At 44.9% G+C, this 17957-nt stretch overlaps 1 protein-coding gene across 1 annotated transcript in view; it reads right to left on the reverse strand.

The window, feature by feature from the left end:
* Positions 1-1722: 1722 nt before the first annotated feature.
* LOC148040285 (uncharacterized) overlaps positions 1723-17957 on the reverse strand; it is a 58074-nt gene continuing 41839 nt past the window's right edge. Inside the window, exons 2-4 of the mRNA XM_087666448.1 lie at positions 8800-8883; positions 1945-3225; positions 1723-1853 (exon numbers count right to left, since the gene is read on the reverse strand). Coding sequence (XP_087522574.1) covers positions 3174-3225; positions 8800-8883 — 136 coding nt within the window. The 3' untranslated portion in view covers positions 1723-1853; positions 1945-3173. The remainder of the gene's footprint in view (positions 1854-1944; positions 3226-8799; positions 8884-17957) is intronic.

A 17957-nucleotide genomic window follows, 5' to 3' on the forward strand; every position in this document is an offset into this window, starting at 1 on the left:
TTGGGTGAGAATACATGTCCAAATAACACGATCATGGGATAATGAAAGAAACATGACCTGGGTTGTTTGGAAAAAAATTTAAGTGGGTAAACATGTAGGAGTTGCACTTAGGGTATCCCAAACATGGCCAATTGGACATCAAATCCTTCGTAGAGTTTCACATTGGGTACTCATGTACACATTTCCAAGGATTTGATGTCCAATTGGCCATGTTTGGGATACCCTAAGGTCTGTGCAAGTGCAACTCCTACATGTTTATTCACTTAAATTTTTTTCCAAACAACCCCTACGTTATCACCGGCACTCCGTAACATCTCGTTATCAGGTTGTGAGTGAGGCTTGCTCTCGATCACCTCTCGTGTAACACCGCAAGTGAACTACATTTTCGACCTAATACCAAGTCTCTAAAGATGAATTCGAAGGAGACCATTGTAAGAGCTTTGGTGAAGATATTTGCTCCATTCTCCTTCGTTGGATAGTAGACTAGCTCTACCATCCCTACCATCCTTGATCAAGTTATACACAGTGATCTTGGATCTCGATGTATTTGGTGCGTGCATGAACAACTAGATTTTTGGTAGTGGTGATGCAACTTTGGTTGTCACATCTTAGCACTATTGGATCTTCATCCTATACTCCCATATGAAATAGGATCCTCATTAACCATACTACTTCACATGTAGCAAAGCAAGTTGCCTTGTACTCTACTTTAGTAGAAGACAATGCCATAGTTGGTTGCTTCTTATTGATCCTAGAGAAGATTCTTGAACCTAAAGAGACAATATACCCAAAAATTGATTTCCTGGAATCACTGTCAGTTGTCCAATCTGAGTTAGAGCTCCCTATAAGAGCACTTTTGGAACCGTATGTGATACCATAGTCAAGAGTTCCCTTCAAGTATATGAGCACCCGCATCCTAGCTTTTCAATGACTTTCTTGGGGTTTGTTTGAGAACATGCTCAAAATCCCAACAACAAAATTGATATCTGGCTTGGTGTTACACTCCCAATGCTTGCTAGTGCTGATGTATCCTCAATGTACAACTTTACACATTGACCTCTATAGGTGTAGCTATCTCCTTACACTTGTTTGGTCATGCCAAATGCTTTTAAGATCTCCCATGTATATTTCTCTTGAGAGATGAAGCTTTTGCCCAGACTTCAATCTCCAAAGAATATTGCAACAAGCCTAAGTCTATTATTTCAAACTCAGAGCTCAAAGCCTTTTGTGTTTGATGGATCACACTACAAGATACATGCCTCATACTACCGACGTTCAAAGCGACACAAATGTTCATAAAAAATTTTACCCCCATAGTCACTAAAAGCATCGGTATGTGTCTTTATAAATTTGTTGTAGAGACATTGCTATTTGCGTTGCTAAATAGCGACAATCTCTATGATATAAATAGCGATACGTGCAGTAAATTAGCGATGCAAATAGCGATGGTTGAGACTTTTTTTTTGTGGCAGGGCACCTTATGCTGTATAATATTCTGCAAAGTAATTACATATTGGATACATAATCGTCATCAAGACAAGCATAAAAACTATTAAAACCACAAGATTGATAGCTCATAAAATAAGTACAAGACTAGTGATGACAATTCATGAAATTATATGGAACCATGGAGAGAAGAGCCAAAACAAACATGAAAATTTATTTATAAATATCATAAAGTGTGATTGTATACAAAGTATGATAAGTATATCAAAGGAATGATACATGGAAGAGACATGCACATATCACAGGACCAAAAAAGAAAATGATGTGCGCTTCACGAATTCAAGTGCGTGCTACAGATCCTCACCATCTGAAAGCTCTTCTCGATGCAAAGGAACATCGAATGGACTCTGCAAAATGAACAACTAAAAATTAGTCCACTATACATAATGCATCATAAAAGAAACTAGTGACTATCGACAAGAAAGAGGATTAACTTACTGGGCTACCGCGTACGTACAATCTATCGATAAGTGCAGTGAGACCGTATCTCTCTGTATATTGAGTCTCCAAACCTATGGGATTGGGATTTGTGATGGAGTATTGCAAAGAAAATAGAATAGCATTGTTAGAAACACGATTGTTAGTACAAGTGATATTCCAAATAAGAAAGCGGAAAGAACCAAAAGAAAACTTATAAAGTCCTCCAAATAAGTCGTGTTGGCTGCTGTCACTCCCTAGATGATGCACGACCTCTATCTTCAATCTTGCCCTCCTTGCCTCCCGTTGCTACTTTTGTCGCTATTGTCTTGGAGAATTAGTGGCCTCCTTCTTGAGTCTTTGCCAATCCTTTGCATTAGTTACTTGAGCTTTGAGAGGCGCCACTCTTGATTACCTTGCGTTTGCCTGATCGTTTACGCGACATATATGTATGCATACACTTCATCATCCACCCAGTGCAAAACCTCTCTGCCATCGTAGATATTGAAAAATCCTCATGCAAAGAAGCCACTACATAGTCCTTGGTCCCCTCAAGTATATTCTTCCAATGGTCAAGAACATTATACTTAAATACTTGTTGGCACAACTCCCTCATGCGAGACATCACCCTCCTCTCATAATTCATGATTACAACACATGTCCTGTCATCTACTAGGTTTTCGTACCCTACTAGGGTATGTCTAAGGTGTGTCCTCTCCCACCTACGACCACGCTTGTGGGCATAACCAAGAGATCCCTGTATGTCTTGCATACCTACGGGGATAGTATCTCTTGTAGTAGCATCTATAGGGGTGCTAGTTGTTGCAGACGGCTGAGTGCAACCTGGAGTCATGGGAGTAGATGTCCCTATAGGCATGACAAATCCTGAAGGTGACAAGTATCCGCTAGATCGACGAGATGGAGACACTACATCGGTGTCTCCATAACGCCCACTTGAGCCATTCTCTCCGGAACCGACATGAGAGCGATGAGTAACAACCCTCTTTGGAACCAACTGCGGGATCACACCATCCACATCTCTGTAGCATCTCCCAGAACCACTCCCTCCATTCGGGGCTAGTCTAGAGCATTGACCTCGTCTATACTAGACATTGTGAACCATCAAAGCATGTCGGAGCAGACCTTACATAACGGCATGATGATGTCTATGTGATAGCTTCTGGTCCTCCATATCTCTAAATCAGGCCATTTGATCTAGAGACATATGTGTGAATATCTCCTGCAACTCCTTATCGCTCATCCCTCAACTCATCTTGGTCTTTGGGTATCGTCAAAGGTAACCTGCACAGACATAATATGATGTTAGCATATTCAATATAAGGATTTAGATAAACCACGACAATATAACTTTGAAAAAAGGATGCTAATTATAATATATATACTAAAGTACCCTTAAAAGCAAATCATCAACGAATTGAGCAAGCGGATACAAATATGACCCGGTCTATGGCCCCATGTCAATCTCTTGGCACAACTCGGCGTACACTGGAAGGTCTATAGATAGGTCACCATAGAAAGAGGAGTCCACTTCATTCTAAAAAATTCTTGGCCTCTTGTCTCTTCGTCTATGTTACCCATGCTTGTCTTCTCTACACACTCCAAGCTCTCTTCGCCCTCCACCCACTGTAGTTATCGATCCCTCCACATGTATACTCTCCTCATCTATGCTGAAAACATTGCTTTTATCATATACTCGTGCACTCTGACGATTTAACGTCACGGCATACCACTATCGAGGTTGTCAGTGATTTAGATAGAAGATTACCTATTCAATATCACATATAAGAGTGAATCAACATTTGTGATTATTCATGTCATGAAAAAATTAAAAAAATAGGTCATGCACCTATTCACAATGACCTGGTAGGACAAACGTGTTGCGCAAATTCGTCCATCTTTTCTTGGAATCTATTTTCAGAAATCTAGATGGACCTCGATGAATGGTTGTCTTAGCTTCTTCCAATACCACTTTAAACCATTGTACATTGAATATGATCACGGAGAAACTATGGTAATCCACTGAGATTACATTTTGTAAGTTTCCAAAATACTCCATCTCATCTACCATAGTGTTTGTATCCATGGCTCGACGTTGTCTCTCTTACTCGAACTTTACCATGACACCATAATCCATTGCAGAGTGCATTTTGTCAATGTGCTTATTAATACAAAAATATCACCCGTGCAACCATGCCACATTGTAGATTTTATATTATATATTGAAACAGTTAGATTAGTTGTCGCTCATAAAATCTAGATATGATAGCAAATAACGCATACAGTCACCTTCGGACTACATCCCCTCGAGAATTTTCCACTCTTCTTGGTAGAGACCTCTATCCCTTCACAAGAAGCTGCAATGAAAGCTCCATGTAACCACCACATAGACATAAACCATGGCATATCCTCCATGCTCTCAAGATATTGAATTGGTCGATGGCATGTACTGCATCGAAATTCCGATTGTGCTTCTTCTCAGTCTTTTCTAGTCTACTCGTACCTAGCGAGTCACTTCTCCATGGATGCATGAAGCAACATGCAAAAATGATTCACTTTCTTCTCCATGGCAGTATTCATCCTTTTTCTACTCCATTTTTAACCACCACATCTCCGATTACTCTATCATTGTCCTTCAGCGACCATAACATACTGTTGTCTGAATCCACCATTGGTAGTCACTCTAAAATATGCACTAATGTCTCTAATACTAGCCAACCTTCAGCTATGCTACCTCCTGGCTGTCAAGCTTATTGTCACATAAAACCCTTCAGGGTTTTCATGAAGCGCTCCAAGAAGAACATCCATCATGTATGGACATGTCCAGTAATCTCCACTTCATCTATGAGATGCACCAAGAGGTGAGTTTGTATCGTGAGTATGCTCGTGGATACGTAATTCTCAAAGAGACAGACAATCTCTATCGTTTCCCACCTTGTAGATTCAATAGATGATGTCTCAATCTCCTTTTGTGAGATCCATTGCACTAAATTCAACAACCTGTGAATCACCTCACGTATTTTTGGAGTGAGGCACCTCGCAATTGTGATCGGTAGTATAAAAATTGTCACAAATGGAGAAGCATTATGAATATCGGGTAGAAACTAAATAGCAAAATATTGAGGCTACTTGCAACCAAGATCAAGATAAACATGGCATATCTTATGCCAATCATGGGATTTCAACCTTGATAGTTGGTTGTCTTAAAGAAAGCAAACCTGAGTAAACACATTATACCCATTGGGGTATGGATGTAGCTATGGAGAGAGGAAGAACATCAAATATTACCCTAAAAGAGACTAATAAGGAGGAAGACCCTACTTTGGAAGAAGATATTGAAAGAGCAACTGTTCATGCTGCATTCCATAGGAAAGGACCAAATTGTCAATATTCGGTAATACAGGACACTGGCTAGTCACCAAGGTAAATCATTTAAAGTTTTGATTGCCTGTGGAGGTACACACTCATTTATTTCACCCAAGTGTGCTAAGAAGATAGGAATAGATACAGTAAATGCATCAAAGCTACTTGTGGAATTAGCAAATGGGAAGGAAGTACTTTCTACACAGCAAACTGCCAAGGTAGAGTTTAACCTAGGAGAAAACCTTTCAAGTATGAGGTTCAAAGTAATGAACATAGGAGCCTATGAATGTTTACTAGGAATGGATTGGCTGATTCCTAATGATGCTCATATCCATTGTGGAAAAGGTCAAGTCACATTTCAGGATTTGAATGGTTAAATAGCAACTATGCAAGGGATAATTTACTTCACAATGCACTCTTCTTTAGTAGATAGGACCCAAGGATTATAAGGTAGTTGCAAGCGACCATCAGTGCTCGTTGATTGTAGCCAAAGTACCTCAATCTTGCCTACCTCCTTCAAATCCATTCTTGTCCCTATAATGTTTCTCTTTCTTGTGATGTGATCCCATAATAAGCTACCCACACTCTTGAAAATATGCATGGGATCCAACAAATGCTTGATCTATAATTGGGTCCAATATGGCAACTCGTAGAAAATGAAGAACCATCACATTCCACTTGGATGTGACTCCTTGTGGACCATTTTCAACTCGTCGTCCCAACTTTGGTTATTCATTCGTACTGGAGATAATCTAAGAAAACCTTCCCTCAGTTCATGACCCTTTAGCAAGAAAGTGGTGTATCCTTGATATACCATTTTCTTCATGGTTTGTGATCTTTGTAACTGTGGCCCATACAATGGACATGCATGATAACTTGATGTAACCAGACCTATCATAACACCCCTATCTAGTCAACACAAACTTAAACGAGCTATGTTAGATATTATCAACAAGAACGGAAGCCCACTTACTTAAGCACTTCCCTCGAATCCCAGAAAGTCATGCATGGTCCACATGAGAATGTCTTATCTATTAGTGGACTGTAGATCATCATGCTTGCTTATATCTTCCACATCGACTCCCTCCCACAAAATCTTAAGCTCATTAACTAATGGACGGAGGTAGACATCCATGTTCTTGACTTTGTAGCACCTATGAATGAGCAAGCTAAGGATCAGGTGTCAGTTCTTTGTAGTAGAAAGCCATGGCAAGATGTTGTAGTTAACAAGGACTACATGCCACATATTGTAAGAAGTTGAGTAGAGACCAAATGGATTTATGCCATCCATAGCAAGATTAAGCCGAAGATTCATTGGCTCTCATGCAAAGCCTGGAAAGGTGGAGTCAATGTGGCTCCATGTGCATGAATATGTAATATTCATTGGGATCCATTTGTGGATCTATTCTATGTATGCCACCTTGTCAAGCTCGCCATGGCTGACATATGAAACATGTGACGTATACGCGATATAAGTGAAAAGTGTTTGAGAATCTTCTGAGAGATAGTTTACCATTGTAAATCCTGTTGATACCTATGAGCACCACACTTTGGACATGTCTCCATAGTCCTGTAGTCTCCTCGAAACAACACACAATCGTTGACACATGCATGGATGCTGTTGTAGTCCATGCCAAGCTTTCATAATACCAATTGTGCATCATTACGGGACTTAAGCATTGTGTTTCTGGGTGGTAATATATAATACTTTAGTAACCTTAAAAAAAATCAAAAGATGCCTTAAGAGCATAAGAAGTGTTTTTTATTTTATAATAGAGTCAAAAAAATCAACGGAGCATAGAATGTACCTGAACAACTCAGTTACACTCACATCATTCCACCCGTACTTTGCCTGCAAACTTAGGAGTGCAAGAAGTGTTTTCAAGGGAGATACTCGAAAGCCATCATATAGTGGTATGGATGCATTTTCTCTCAATGGATTAGATGACTCGATATCCATGGGCATTAATGCATTGAAAATTGCATCCATCTCAGGCTCCAAGATCGGAGGAAGGTCTGAAAGGTCCATTGTCTCCTCTGGTATCAAGGGTATAGTCTGTGGCATGCCCTCCAATTGGTGTATTGGCTCATGCATTCCATCCATTGCACGTCCACGAACTCTTCTAATGGGCCACAATAGGTGCATTCCTTGGGATGAAGCCTCACCTCTCTGTACAAATTTCATGGGCACATCTAATATTTTTGTATATGATATTCAATTACTTTGTGAATGTAAAGCATGATTGATACACACTTTTCTTACTATTTTCTCAAAGTCTGAGATCTCTTGGTTAATGATCTCCGATTGAAACTCTCCAAAGAATCGTACGTATTCTATGGATAAATAACACTTTTGTTTAATTGCTAGTTTGCATTGAGTGTAAGGACACGGGACACATTGATTAAGATACGCCTTGCAATCTTGGATATCACAACCATCATCATTTTTCATTTAGTCTATGTTATGACAAACGATAGATCTTTGTTCCCCTCATTAGTAATCTTCCTCCATTTTAATCTCTACTCCTCTTTCTCTCCCTTTCCCTTTATTTATTTGCCTCCATCCATCTCTCTTTGTCCATTTCTTTTCTCTCTATGTCTCTGTTTTTATCTATCCCCCTCTCTATTTCTCTCCCCACCCCTCTTTCTCTCTCTCTTTTCCTTTTTTTATTTGCCTCCATTCTTCTTTGTTACTCTCCCCACCTCCCCTCTCTCTCTCTCTCTCTCTCTCTCTTTATTTGCATCCCTTCATCCTTCTTTGTTTCTCTCTATCTCGATGTTTCTTTCTCTCCCCCATCTTTTCTCCCACGCTTAGTTCTTCTCTCTTTTTCTTTCCCTCCCTTCTTCTCTCTATTTCTTTCTCTCTTTTCCTCTCCACTCTTACTCAAGGGATCTCGTTAGAATCAACATCAAAGATAGAAAATAAAAAACTTATAAAACAAGGACATTGAAAGATCCTCTCTCTCCACCTTTCTTTATGTCTCTCTTTTCCATCTCCCTTTATTTTTCTATCATTCCATTCTCTTTAATTCTCTCATTGTTTTCGTTTCTATATCTCTCTCTATTTATTAATCTCTCTATCTCTCTTTTTCTCCCTATTTCTATTCATTTTTCTCCCTCTCTCTCTCTTTTCTTTTCGCTCTCATTCCTCTCTTTACCTCACCCTTTTTTTCCACCTCTTCCTTTACTCTCCATTTCTCTTTCTCTTCCCCCTCTCTTTCTTTTTCTTTGTTGCCTCTCTCTTTGTTTCTCTCCCCCTTTGTTGTTTCTCTCACTCATTCTCCTCTCTCCCTCCCTTTATATCGCATATCTCTCTTCCTCTCTCTCTTTGTTACCCTTTTCCCCTTCCCTCCTTTCTCTCTCTCTCTCTCTCTCTCTCTCTCTCTCTCTCTCTCTCTCTCTTTCTCTCTCTTCCTTTATATCTCGTTTCTCTCTTCCTCTCCCTTGCTTCATATTTTGTTTCTCTCTTTCTCTCTTTCTCTCATTCTTTGTTACCTATCACAAATGATCGAGGATGAATCCTTTTCTGCCTGCTCTTCATGATGTCCCTTCTTTCTCCCTTGTGCATTTCTCCCTCTTCTTCGCGTACATGTGACAACAATAGTAGCAATGTGAGGACCTCTCCTTCTCTCTCTTTCCCTCTTCCTCTCCCTCTCCCTCTCAAGGCAACGATCTCTCTTGCTCTCTCTTTCACACCCTCTCGAAAACGTTTGTGGCAAATGCCACGCTCGGGTTTTCGGCTCTTTTTTTTCTTAGACAGGTGTCGTGACGTTATGAGGACACAGCGTGAAAAAGTATTGTTACTGTGTTTTCCCGCAAGACAGAGGAGCGGAAAATGGAAAAAAGGAAAATAGCGAAAAAGGTACCTTGACCGGTAACCAGACCCTGAAAAATTTAAGGGTTCGGGCACAACCCTTAGAAAGTCTCAGTGTCACTCGAGGTGACAAAAGAGTAAAAGGCGTACCATTAAATACGGAAGGCTCCCAAATCCTTATAAAAGAGCGCCAGGCTCGCTCCTGTGCAAAGTGTACGCATTAGTTGGGAACAAGATAAATTAGAATGGTGGGAAATGGAAAAAAGGGCCTAGGCTACGACCGGCCATGTAAAAAAAGGGAAAAGGGGATGACAGCCCAAAAAGGATTTAGGGCTTTGTATATAAAGTTGAAAAGTGAATGCGAAGCTCATTCTTTGGTGTGTGGCAAAAATAGTCTTCTTCTTCCTCTCTTATTCTCTCCTTCTTGCTTGTGTGTGCTCTTGAGAGAGGGAGTGTGATAATGTGAGGGAGTGAGTGTGTGTGGGAGTGAGGGATCAAGAGGGTGAAGCTCTTCACCATCTCCTCTTCTCTTCTTCTCTTCTCTTATCTCCTCTTCTCTTGCGCGCGCAGCTATGGAGGATGGAGCTCGGAGATGGAGGAGGCTTGAGGATGCTTGAGCTAGCATCAAGAATTGTGGAGCTACCGGGGTGCAAGAGAGAGGAGGGTACTCGATCAAGTATCAAGGTAAACTCACTACACTCGTAGGATCGACGGCGCGTCGGCTAGGTGAGAGATAGCCATTAGAGCTCGCTTGGAACACTTGAAACAATAAGCAGTCAGTGGGTCTTGGCAGTTGAGCGAGAGCTCCCACATTTTGGTTTCGTTGCCGGGACCAACGGATTCAAGCTTGAGCACTTGCGTGCCTCATATCGAGTGTCGAAGTAGGGTACTCATCCTTGAAACGGAGCTTGAGATAGGTAGGAAGTTTGGGTGTTTTTAATCTTCAAAACAAGTAAGTATTTTGGGAAATTTTGGTTGTTTGATGATGGGAAAGAATGGAGAATCTAATTCAGGTTTTTGCCTTCGATCTTTGTTGCATTTAGCGTAGGTTAGAGTTAGGAAATCGAACCGGAAAAGGGTAGGGTTCACTGTTTCAAAACAGGGCAAAATAGGGAAAAAATCGTGCAAAATGTGTAAAATGCTCGCTAATGATGCCTAAGATCGGCAAGTGAATGATTGGGGACGTCAACGCCACATTTGGGAAGGCATATAAGAGCCAGGAGGCCAAAAGAGAGCTCATTTGTGCCATTTCAGTGAGGAGAGAGAGAGAGAGAGAGAGAGAGAGAGAGAGAGAGAGAGAGAGAGAGAGAGAGAGAGAGAGAGAGAGAGAGAGAGAGAGAGAGAGAGAGAGAGAGAGAGAGAGAGAGAGAGAGAGAGAGAGAGAGCTCCAGCCCATGTTGATTCGATCGGATCACCGACGCACCCACCGGCCCGTTCAGGTATACAAACCTCTCCATCTACTTCCCTAGATAGGATCTGGAAGTGAATGACCATGGCGCCGGTCTAAATTTGGTAAAACGAATAAATCGCGTTTGCGTGGGTTATGTGCGCCACATTCGGCCCGTCCGAGTGGCCTCTCCTGGGCCGAGTCCCAGAATCAGCCCTCGGCCCTTGTCACTCGGCTCACGTGGCCAAACCCTAGTCGGCCCTCGGCCCGAGCAACTGTCCGAGTCAACCCACTCGGTCGTCCGAGTCAAAGCTCTTTGCCACATGGCACATCCGGCCTCGGCCCATTCGAGCGACTCGTTCGAGTCTCAAATTCAGCCCCCCTCGGCCACACCCGGGATTCGGCCCTCGGCCAAGCGCCGTTCGGCCCGTCCGAATTACCCTGTCCGAATTCGCCATTCGACCCGTCCGAATCAAAATCGTCCGAGTCAAATCTGGAAATTCGACCCTCGACCCTGTGCCTCGGCCTGTCCGAGTGACCTACTCGGACCCTGCAATTCGGATCAGTTGGTTCGAGTGCAACTTTTTGTCAAATCTGTCGTAAATTTGACCTGACCCGGAAAATACGCATTAGCGCAAACTATTGAAACCCTTCGGGTGCTCAGAACTGGATTCTAGCACACGTGACAAGAGAAATTGTAGTGCGCAGCCGCTTAGCGGCTAGAAGGGGACAGTTGCGGGACCCAAGGACTTGGACGCGAGTCGCTGAACTGTAAAACCTGATTGACCGAAAGCGAACAAGGAAACATACAAGGAAACCCTAAACCGTGACTAAACGGCTAGAAAATGGACCTATAAGCCTATCAGGCTCGAAACAAGCGATGGTGGGTAGGATGCTGAGGAATTGGTCACTGCACTCACATGGAATTTTTACACTTGAAGTACACTTAAGAAAGCTGAAAGCCTGATTGGGGACAAGTGCACGAGGAACGACACACTCACCGAGTGACCCTAAATTGAGGTCTGTATTCAATAACCAAAGGGACTCACTCAGATAAAACACTCAAGGAACCCACCAATAGGAGAGGACCCAAGATATAGACAAACAATCAAGCACAGAGTAGGACCAAGCAAGGAACGCCAACGACGAAGATCTGTCAAGACTATTCAACTTGATCGACAGCATAGGGGAGTGCAAGAATTTGACCATGACGGAAGAAAGATTAGACCATCGGTCTAATGAGGAGCTCGATTTGAGTGTATTCCCAGATGCTATCCAGCAGCTGGTGAGCAGTTACGACGCGCATGCCCGGTACGAGCACTGCGGCAGGACAGCAGATGCAATCATTGCAGACCTAGAGGAGGAGAGAAGGCTAGCCCGCAAGGCATTGCAGGGAATGGCTGATTATAATAGGGATCAACAGGCTAGGAGTCAAAGGCAAAGCATGAAGTTGCATGAGGTGCAATGAGTGCTGAACTTGGCTGGCCGAAATCGAACGGACCATGAGAGAGCACTAGAGGGAGACTTGACATTGAGTGAGCTCCTTATGAAACGGCTGCTCGATAACACCGCAGTAGAGCAGAGTGCCACCGCACTAGTGACGTCTCTGCTTGCAGTATTAGGGGCAAACCAAGGCCCAAAAAGCTAGGCCAAAATACCGATTGTTGCCAAGCAACTCGATAAGTACCAACCGCATGACGATCCATACAGATTTGTTGAGCAGTTTGAGCAAGTCTGCAAAGCCAACGGCCTCAACGACCAGACTCAACGTTCGCAAGCATTCGGGCTTTGCCTAGGTGACAAGGGTAGGACGTGGTATACAAGCTTGGATGTCGTAGAACGAGCCAACTTCAATAATCTCAAGGATCTCTTCATCAAGAGATTCGCCGAGCCCGGATACTCCGATAACCTGCTAATACACTTGATGAACGCCAAGCAGAAAGAGAAGGATGACATCAGCGACTACGTGACCCATGTGAGGAGTCTCTTTAAGAGAATCCCTCTAGGCGAGCGACTGACTGACAGAGTAGTTTCGACTGTATTCATCAGCGGAATTCGAGACGAGGAGTTATATAAGGCTTTGGCAAGCATTTCAAGCTTGCAGCGGGACGTGGTGGCTAGAGTGTTTGAGGAAGCCATTAGAGTCGACGACCAGCTGAAAGAGCGGAGCTCTAGGAGCTCAAATCTAGAAGAACCCAACTTGTGAAGCTCAGAGAGAACGTTAGCCTCTAGTGAGCGGTCCATCCCATCATCCCAAGATAAGGGGAAGGCCACCGAGACAGATCAAGGCTTGGTTGAGGTCAAGATGGAATTAGCCAAGTTACAAGACATGTTGAGATGACCAACGCGCCTGCACGTCCAATGCGTGTATTGTGGCGGAAACCACTTGCCGGCCTAGTGTCAAGACTCTAGGTCAAGACCTTGCGCTAACTGCGGTAGGTTCGGCCATGATGTCACACATTGTAGATAACCAAGAAAACTTCCATACTCGCAATCCTATGGCCAGCCTTACCTAGTGAACAGGCCGCAGCCATTCTTCGGAAGGGAAGCCCCATTGGCTCTTCCCGCGCCTAACGATATGAAACCAACCGTCCCTAGAATGGACATAAATCCTACAGGCATTCCTAGACCGCCTGGTCCTTACGTGACCCACCCACTGAGCGATGCTCCAGTACACTATGTGGAGGAGCCGAACGATGAAGAGACTTATATATACCCTTATGTCTCGCATGACGACGAGGGCAACGCGGTCCTCAAGGATTATTGACCCATGCCAGTGATGGCACTAGGAAGAGGGCGAGGTAGAGGCCTAGGAGGGTAGCCCCGCAAGATCCAGTCACTTGTTGGACTTGCAGACACCCTGGTCATGTCTCATCGCACTGCCCTGAAAGAGAGCAGCAAAACAGGGACAAGGCTGACCAAAGGTGCGTAGAGTGTGGAATCACCCATCTTTTCATAGACTGCCCAAAGCGAAAGCCGTCCTCTAGCACAACCAACTTGCCATCTGTCCCATTGGGGCTATTTGGTGTCGAAAATCTCGACGGGGAGGCCACATCTATTCCATTGTGGGTTATGATCTGAGCCCAAACAAAGCAGACCGGCATCTCTCTACCAGGACCTAGCAATCTTGACGCAACCTTGATAGGAAAGAAAAGTCGCAGGCGAAAAAAGAAGAGATCGGAAGCTAAGGTCACACTAAAGACCGAGAGTGCTACGACCCTACCTGCGGAAAAGAAGGTTTCAGACGTAGAGGCAGAGACTTCAGCCCCTAAGATGGCCGAAAAGGGAAGCGCTAAGGTAGGGGAGTACCCGCATCCGAAGCGACAGTTAGAGGCCATAGAAAAGGTGAAGGAATGGGTGAAGGAGGCCCAATAGCACCTCAAAGACGCTGAGCCCATCATAGAGGACGAGATCAATGATCTCTCCAGTGGAAGCACAGCAATATCACCGCCTCAACCTAAGTTGGCAGAAGCAACTGTGCCACAAGCAATGCCGCTAAGACCAAGCCTAGACGCGATAGAGCCGCAGATCAGCTGCAGCCATTGGCCCGGACAGTCTAGGCTGGGGGAAGGACGAGTATCTAACGATCTCCTGACCACGCTAGTGACCACCCCTGTGCCACAAGCAGTGCCGCTAAGACCAAGCCTAGACGCGACAGAGCCGCAGATCAGCCGCGCGGCCATTGGCTCGGATAGTCTAGGCTGGGGGAAGGATGAGTATCTAACGATCTCCTGACCACGCTAGTGACCACCCTTGTAACACTTAGCCTGGGAGATCTGCTTAAGCAGCATCCTACCCTATGGCAAGACCTTAAGCAGTGGGTCGAAGGATCACAAGAGCAGGTCACTGCAAACCCTCGAGACCAGGACGCAGAAACACAATTGCCAAGTTTGACGCTACACTCCGTGCCTAAATCCTTGCACATCAACGCCTTTTGGGAAGGCTCTGAGATGCACGCGGTCCTACCGGTCCTAGCCCTGGGTGACACAACAAGAAAGGGAATCGTAGACACGGGAGCTGGGGTTAGTGTGCTTAGCCACGCAGTGCTTCAGATTTGGGGAAACCCACTTGTCGAAGCTGCTAGGTTTAATGTCACGCTAGCAAATGGCATGAGAGTGAAGCCATTCGGGGTACTAAAGAATTGGCCAGTGAAGATCGCAGGTGTCCAGTTCTCTGTCGACTTTATAGTTATGAAGGGGGTGTGGACTACGATATCCTATTAGGCTGACCCTGGATGCGCAACGCTAGAGTCATCGAAGATTGGGGTAACAGCTTGATCTTCCTTGGCAATAGAACAGACACCATAAGAATAGAGATGGACACTTGGAAGACCTCTCTAGTCGACCTAGATGCCATCTCTGCTATGCTCAAAGGGAACACTCAGGTCAAGAAGCCCTATGGGCCCTTGACCAAGTATATCCCATGCCCCGAGGGTGAGCGGGATTGGATGCACGTTCTCGCTATAATCGACCTACCATTCTCAGACCATGAGACGTACGGGCAAGCCATCAAAACGATCGGCAAGACCAACGAAGCACTCTCTACACCAGTCTGCATGATGGAAGGAAGCCGTCGGGGAAAGCTTGAGCCTGTCACCTTCCAAGCACCATCCAACAAAAGGGAACTCCGGGGGGTACTGGAATACCTAACGGACCAGCTAGCTGGCAACCCAGCTGTAAATCTCAAACCACTCCAGGATCTCTTAGAGGATTCCAAGTGGCAATGGACCAGGGTGCACGATTTAAACCTCATGTATAACTGGGCCCTAGTTCCTGACCAACGACACGAGGCATACCAAGCCCTAGGAGATGACGAGCAGTCGGATGACAAGGATTCTAGCGACAAATACGAAGACTGCCAATCCTTCAGCGAAGAGAGCGAGGGTGAAATAGATACCATAGAATACGACACTGAAGGACGAGAAATTGAGCAGATACAAGAAGACGCCAAGCTGCAGGGAAGGCGGACCCCTAGAATAGAGCGACAAGTCGTGCACATGGAATGTGATCGCGCTTGGTTGGAATGCATAGGAGCCATAGACCTTGAGCAAGCAGGCCTAGCCCAGCTAGGAATGACGCCAATACTTAGGACTGAATCACCATCTGAATTGCGGCCACCAGGGGAGACCAAGTCTTCTAGTGAAGATGGAGGGTTTGACTCTAAATCGAAAGTTACTTCGGACAGTGATCCAAAGATCCCTAGGCCGCCCACGACCAGACGCACCAAGGGGGACCTACCCGTCCACCTGAGGCATAGACGGTTAAGGCAGGAAAAGGCAAAGCACCCTAGGGATACACAATCAGAAGAATAGCGAAAGCCGCAGGATCTCCCTAAATGCTTCACAAAATTCAAAAAAGGGGATAGGGTGGTAGTTCTGTTAGGTGCCAAACGTCAAGGGCAGACGAGCGAACCAATCAAAGGACCAGCCAAGGTCAAAGTGGTAGACCTAGCCCTGGAAGGGGAAACACCCCGAGACCAGTGTTCATTGCCGATGACTTGACTGGTAAAGAAGAATTGAGTCTTGTCGCTCTCTTGCAGGAGTACATAGACGTGTTTGCATGGTCCTTAGAAGAGCTACAGGGGGTAGATCCGAGTGTTGTGACTCACAACATACCCATGACGATGGATGCAACACCGGTCAAGTAGCGACCGTACCCTATGAATCCAAAATATGCTCATGCTATCAAAGAGGAAATTGACAAGCTGATGAGAGCTAGATTCATTTACGAAATTGAGCACACGGACTGGGTATCACCCATAGTCATTGTGATGAAGAAGAACGGAAAAATCCAAGTGTGCGTCAATTACAAGAAGGTGAACGCTGCTACGAAGAGAGACAACTATCCATTGCCGTACACGGAGCACATGCTTGAGAGGGTGGCAGGCAAGGAAGCCTATAGTTTTTTGGATGGCTTTTCAGGGTACAACCAGGTGCAAGTGCATCCTACTGACAGGCACCCGCCTTTGCCATTGAGAGTGGGCCATCTTTGCATACATAGTCATGCCCTTTGGGTTGACCAATGCCCCCGCCACTTTCCAATGCCTCATGTGCACCATCTTTAAGGACATGCTTCGCAAGGAGTTAGAGGTCTTTGTCGACGACTTGTGTGTCCATTCGACCTGGATCGAACACTTACACAAACTCCGCGCAGTCTTTGAACGGTGCCGCTTATATCGTCTCTCCTTGAACCCCTCGAAGTGTCAGTTTTGGGTAAAGCACGGATACATCTTAGGACACGTGGTGTCGAAGAACGGCATTGCCACTGACTTCTCGAAGGTCAGTGTTATTGTTGACCTTCCACCCCCAATTAATCACAAGGGAGTTCAATGCTTTTTAGGCCATACAGGATACTATTGGCGATTTGTACTCAACTATGCGCTGATCCCCGACCATTGTACAAGCTGCTGATTGTCTTCGAGTGGACCGAGGCATGCCAATGGGCATACAAAGAATTGAAAAAGGCTCTAGCAACAGCACTAATTCTACGAGCCCCAGATTGCACCATTACCTTCCACGTGCACATCAATGCTTCTAAGTTTGCCGTGGGGGCAGTGTTGTGCCAACCTGGTGAGCACAACTTAGATTATCCAGTGAGCTTTGCTAGCAGACGACTCACTGAGACGGAAATGAATTACTCTACAACATAAAGGGAGGGACTAGCCATGGTGTTCGCTGTGAAGAAATTCCGGCATTATCTATTGGCCATACCCTTCATCTTTTTCGTGGACCATCAAGCCCTGCTCTATTTAGTAAACAAACCTTGTGCTACAGGGTGCATAGCTCGATGGCTCCTTCTGCTCCTAGAGTTTGATTTCTCCGTGGTGATATGAAAGGGAAAACAACATTACATGACTGATCACATGTCCCGCATACCCATAGGAGAAGTCGCTGGACAAGGCATCGTTGACGAGTTACCTGACACCCACTTATTCCACCTGTCCAGTGAGAGAGATCTATTTAAGGCTGATCTAACGCCATATTGGGCGGACGACATAGTCCAAGTGCTCGAGCACGGACTACCTGAGCGACCAATAGAAAAGGCCCGACTTAGGCACTTGATCCTGAAGATCCAGCCCTACCAGCTGATTGCAGGCCAACTCTATAGGCTAGGGCAAGACAGATTGCTGCGTAGGTGCATGTGTGAGCATGAGATGCATGATGTGCTCTCAGAGGCGCACAATGACATTGCGGGAGGACACTTTAGCAAAGACACGACAACACGAAAAGTGCTGCAGTCTCAACTATGGTGGCCCACACTTTTCTGCGACGCCAAGCGATTCGTCAAGCATTGTGACGAGTGCCAACGGACAAAAGTCCCGATTCGTAAAGATCAAATGGAGTTGACCCCAATTATTGCTCGCCAACCCTTCGAAAAATGGAGAATTGAGTTCATAGGACCCATCAGTCCTGCGACGCAGTACTCACAAGCCAAGTACATCGTAGTGGCCACA

The sequence above is a fragment of the Lygodium microphyllum genome, chromosome 2 (assembly GCF_053477565.2).
Source record: "Lygodium microphyllum isolate KBCC chromosome 2, Lygodium_microphyllum_v1.1.10, whole genome shotgun sequence".
Taxonomy (NCBI): Eukaryota; Viridiplantae; Streptophyta; class Polypodiopsida; order Schizaeales; family Lygodiaceae; genus Lygodium; species Lygodium microphyllum.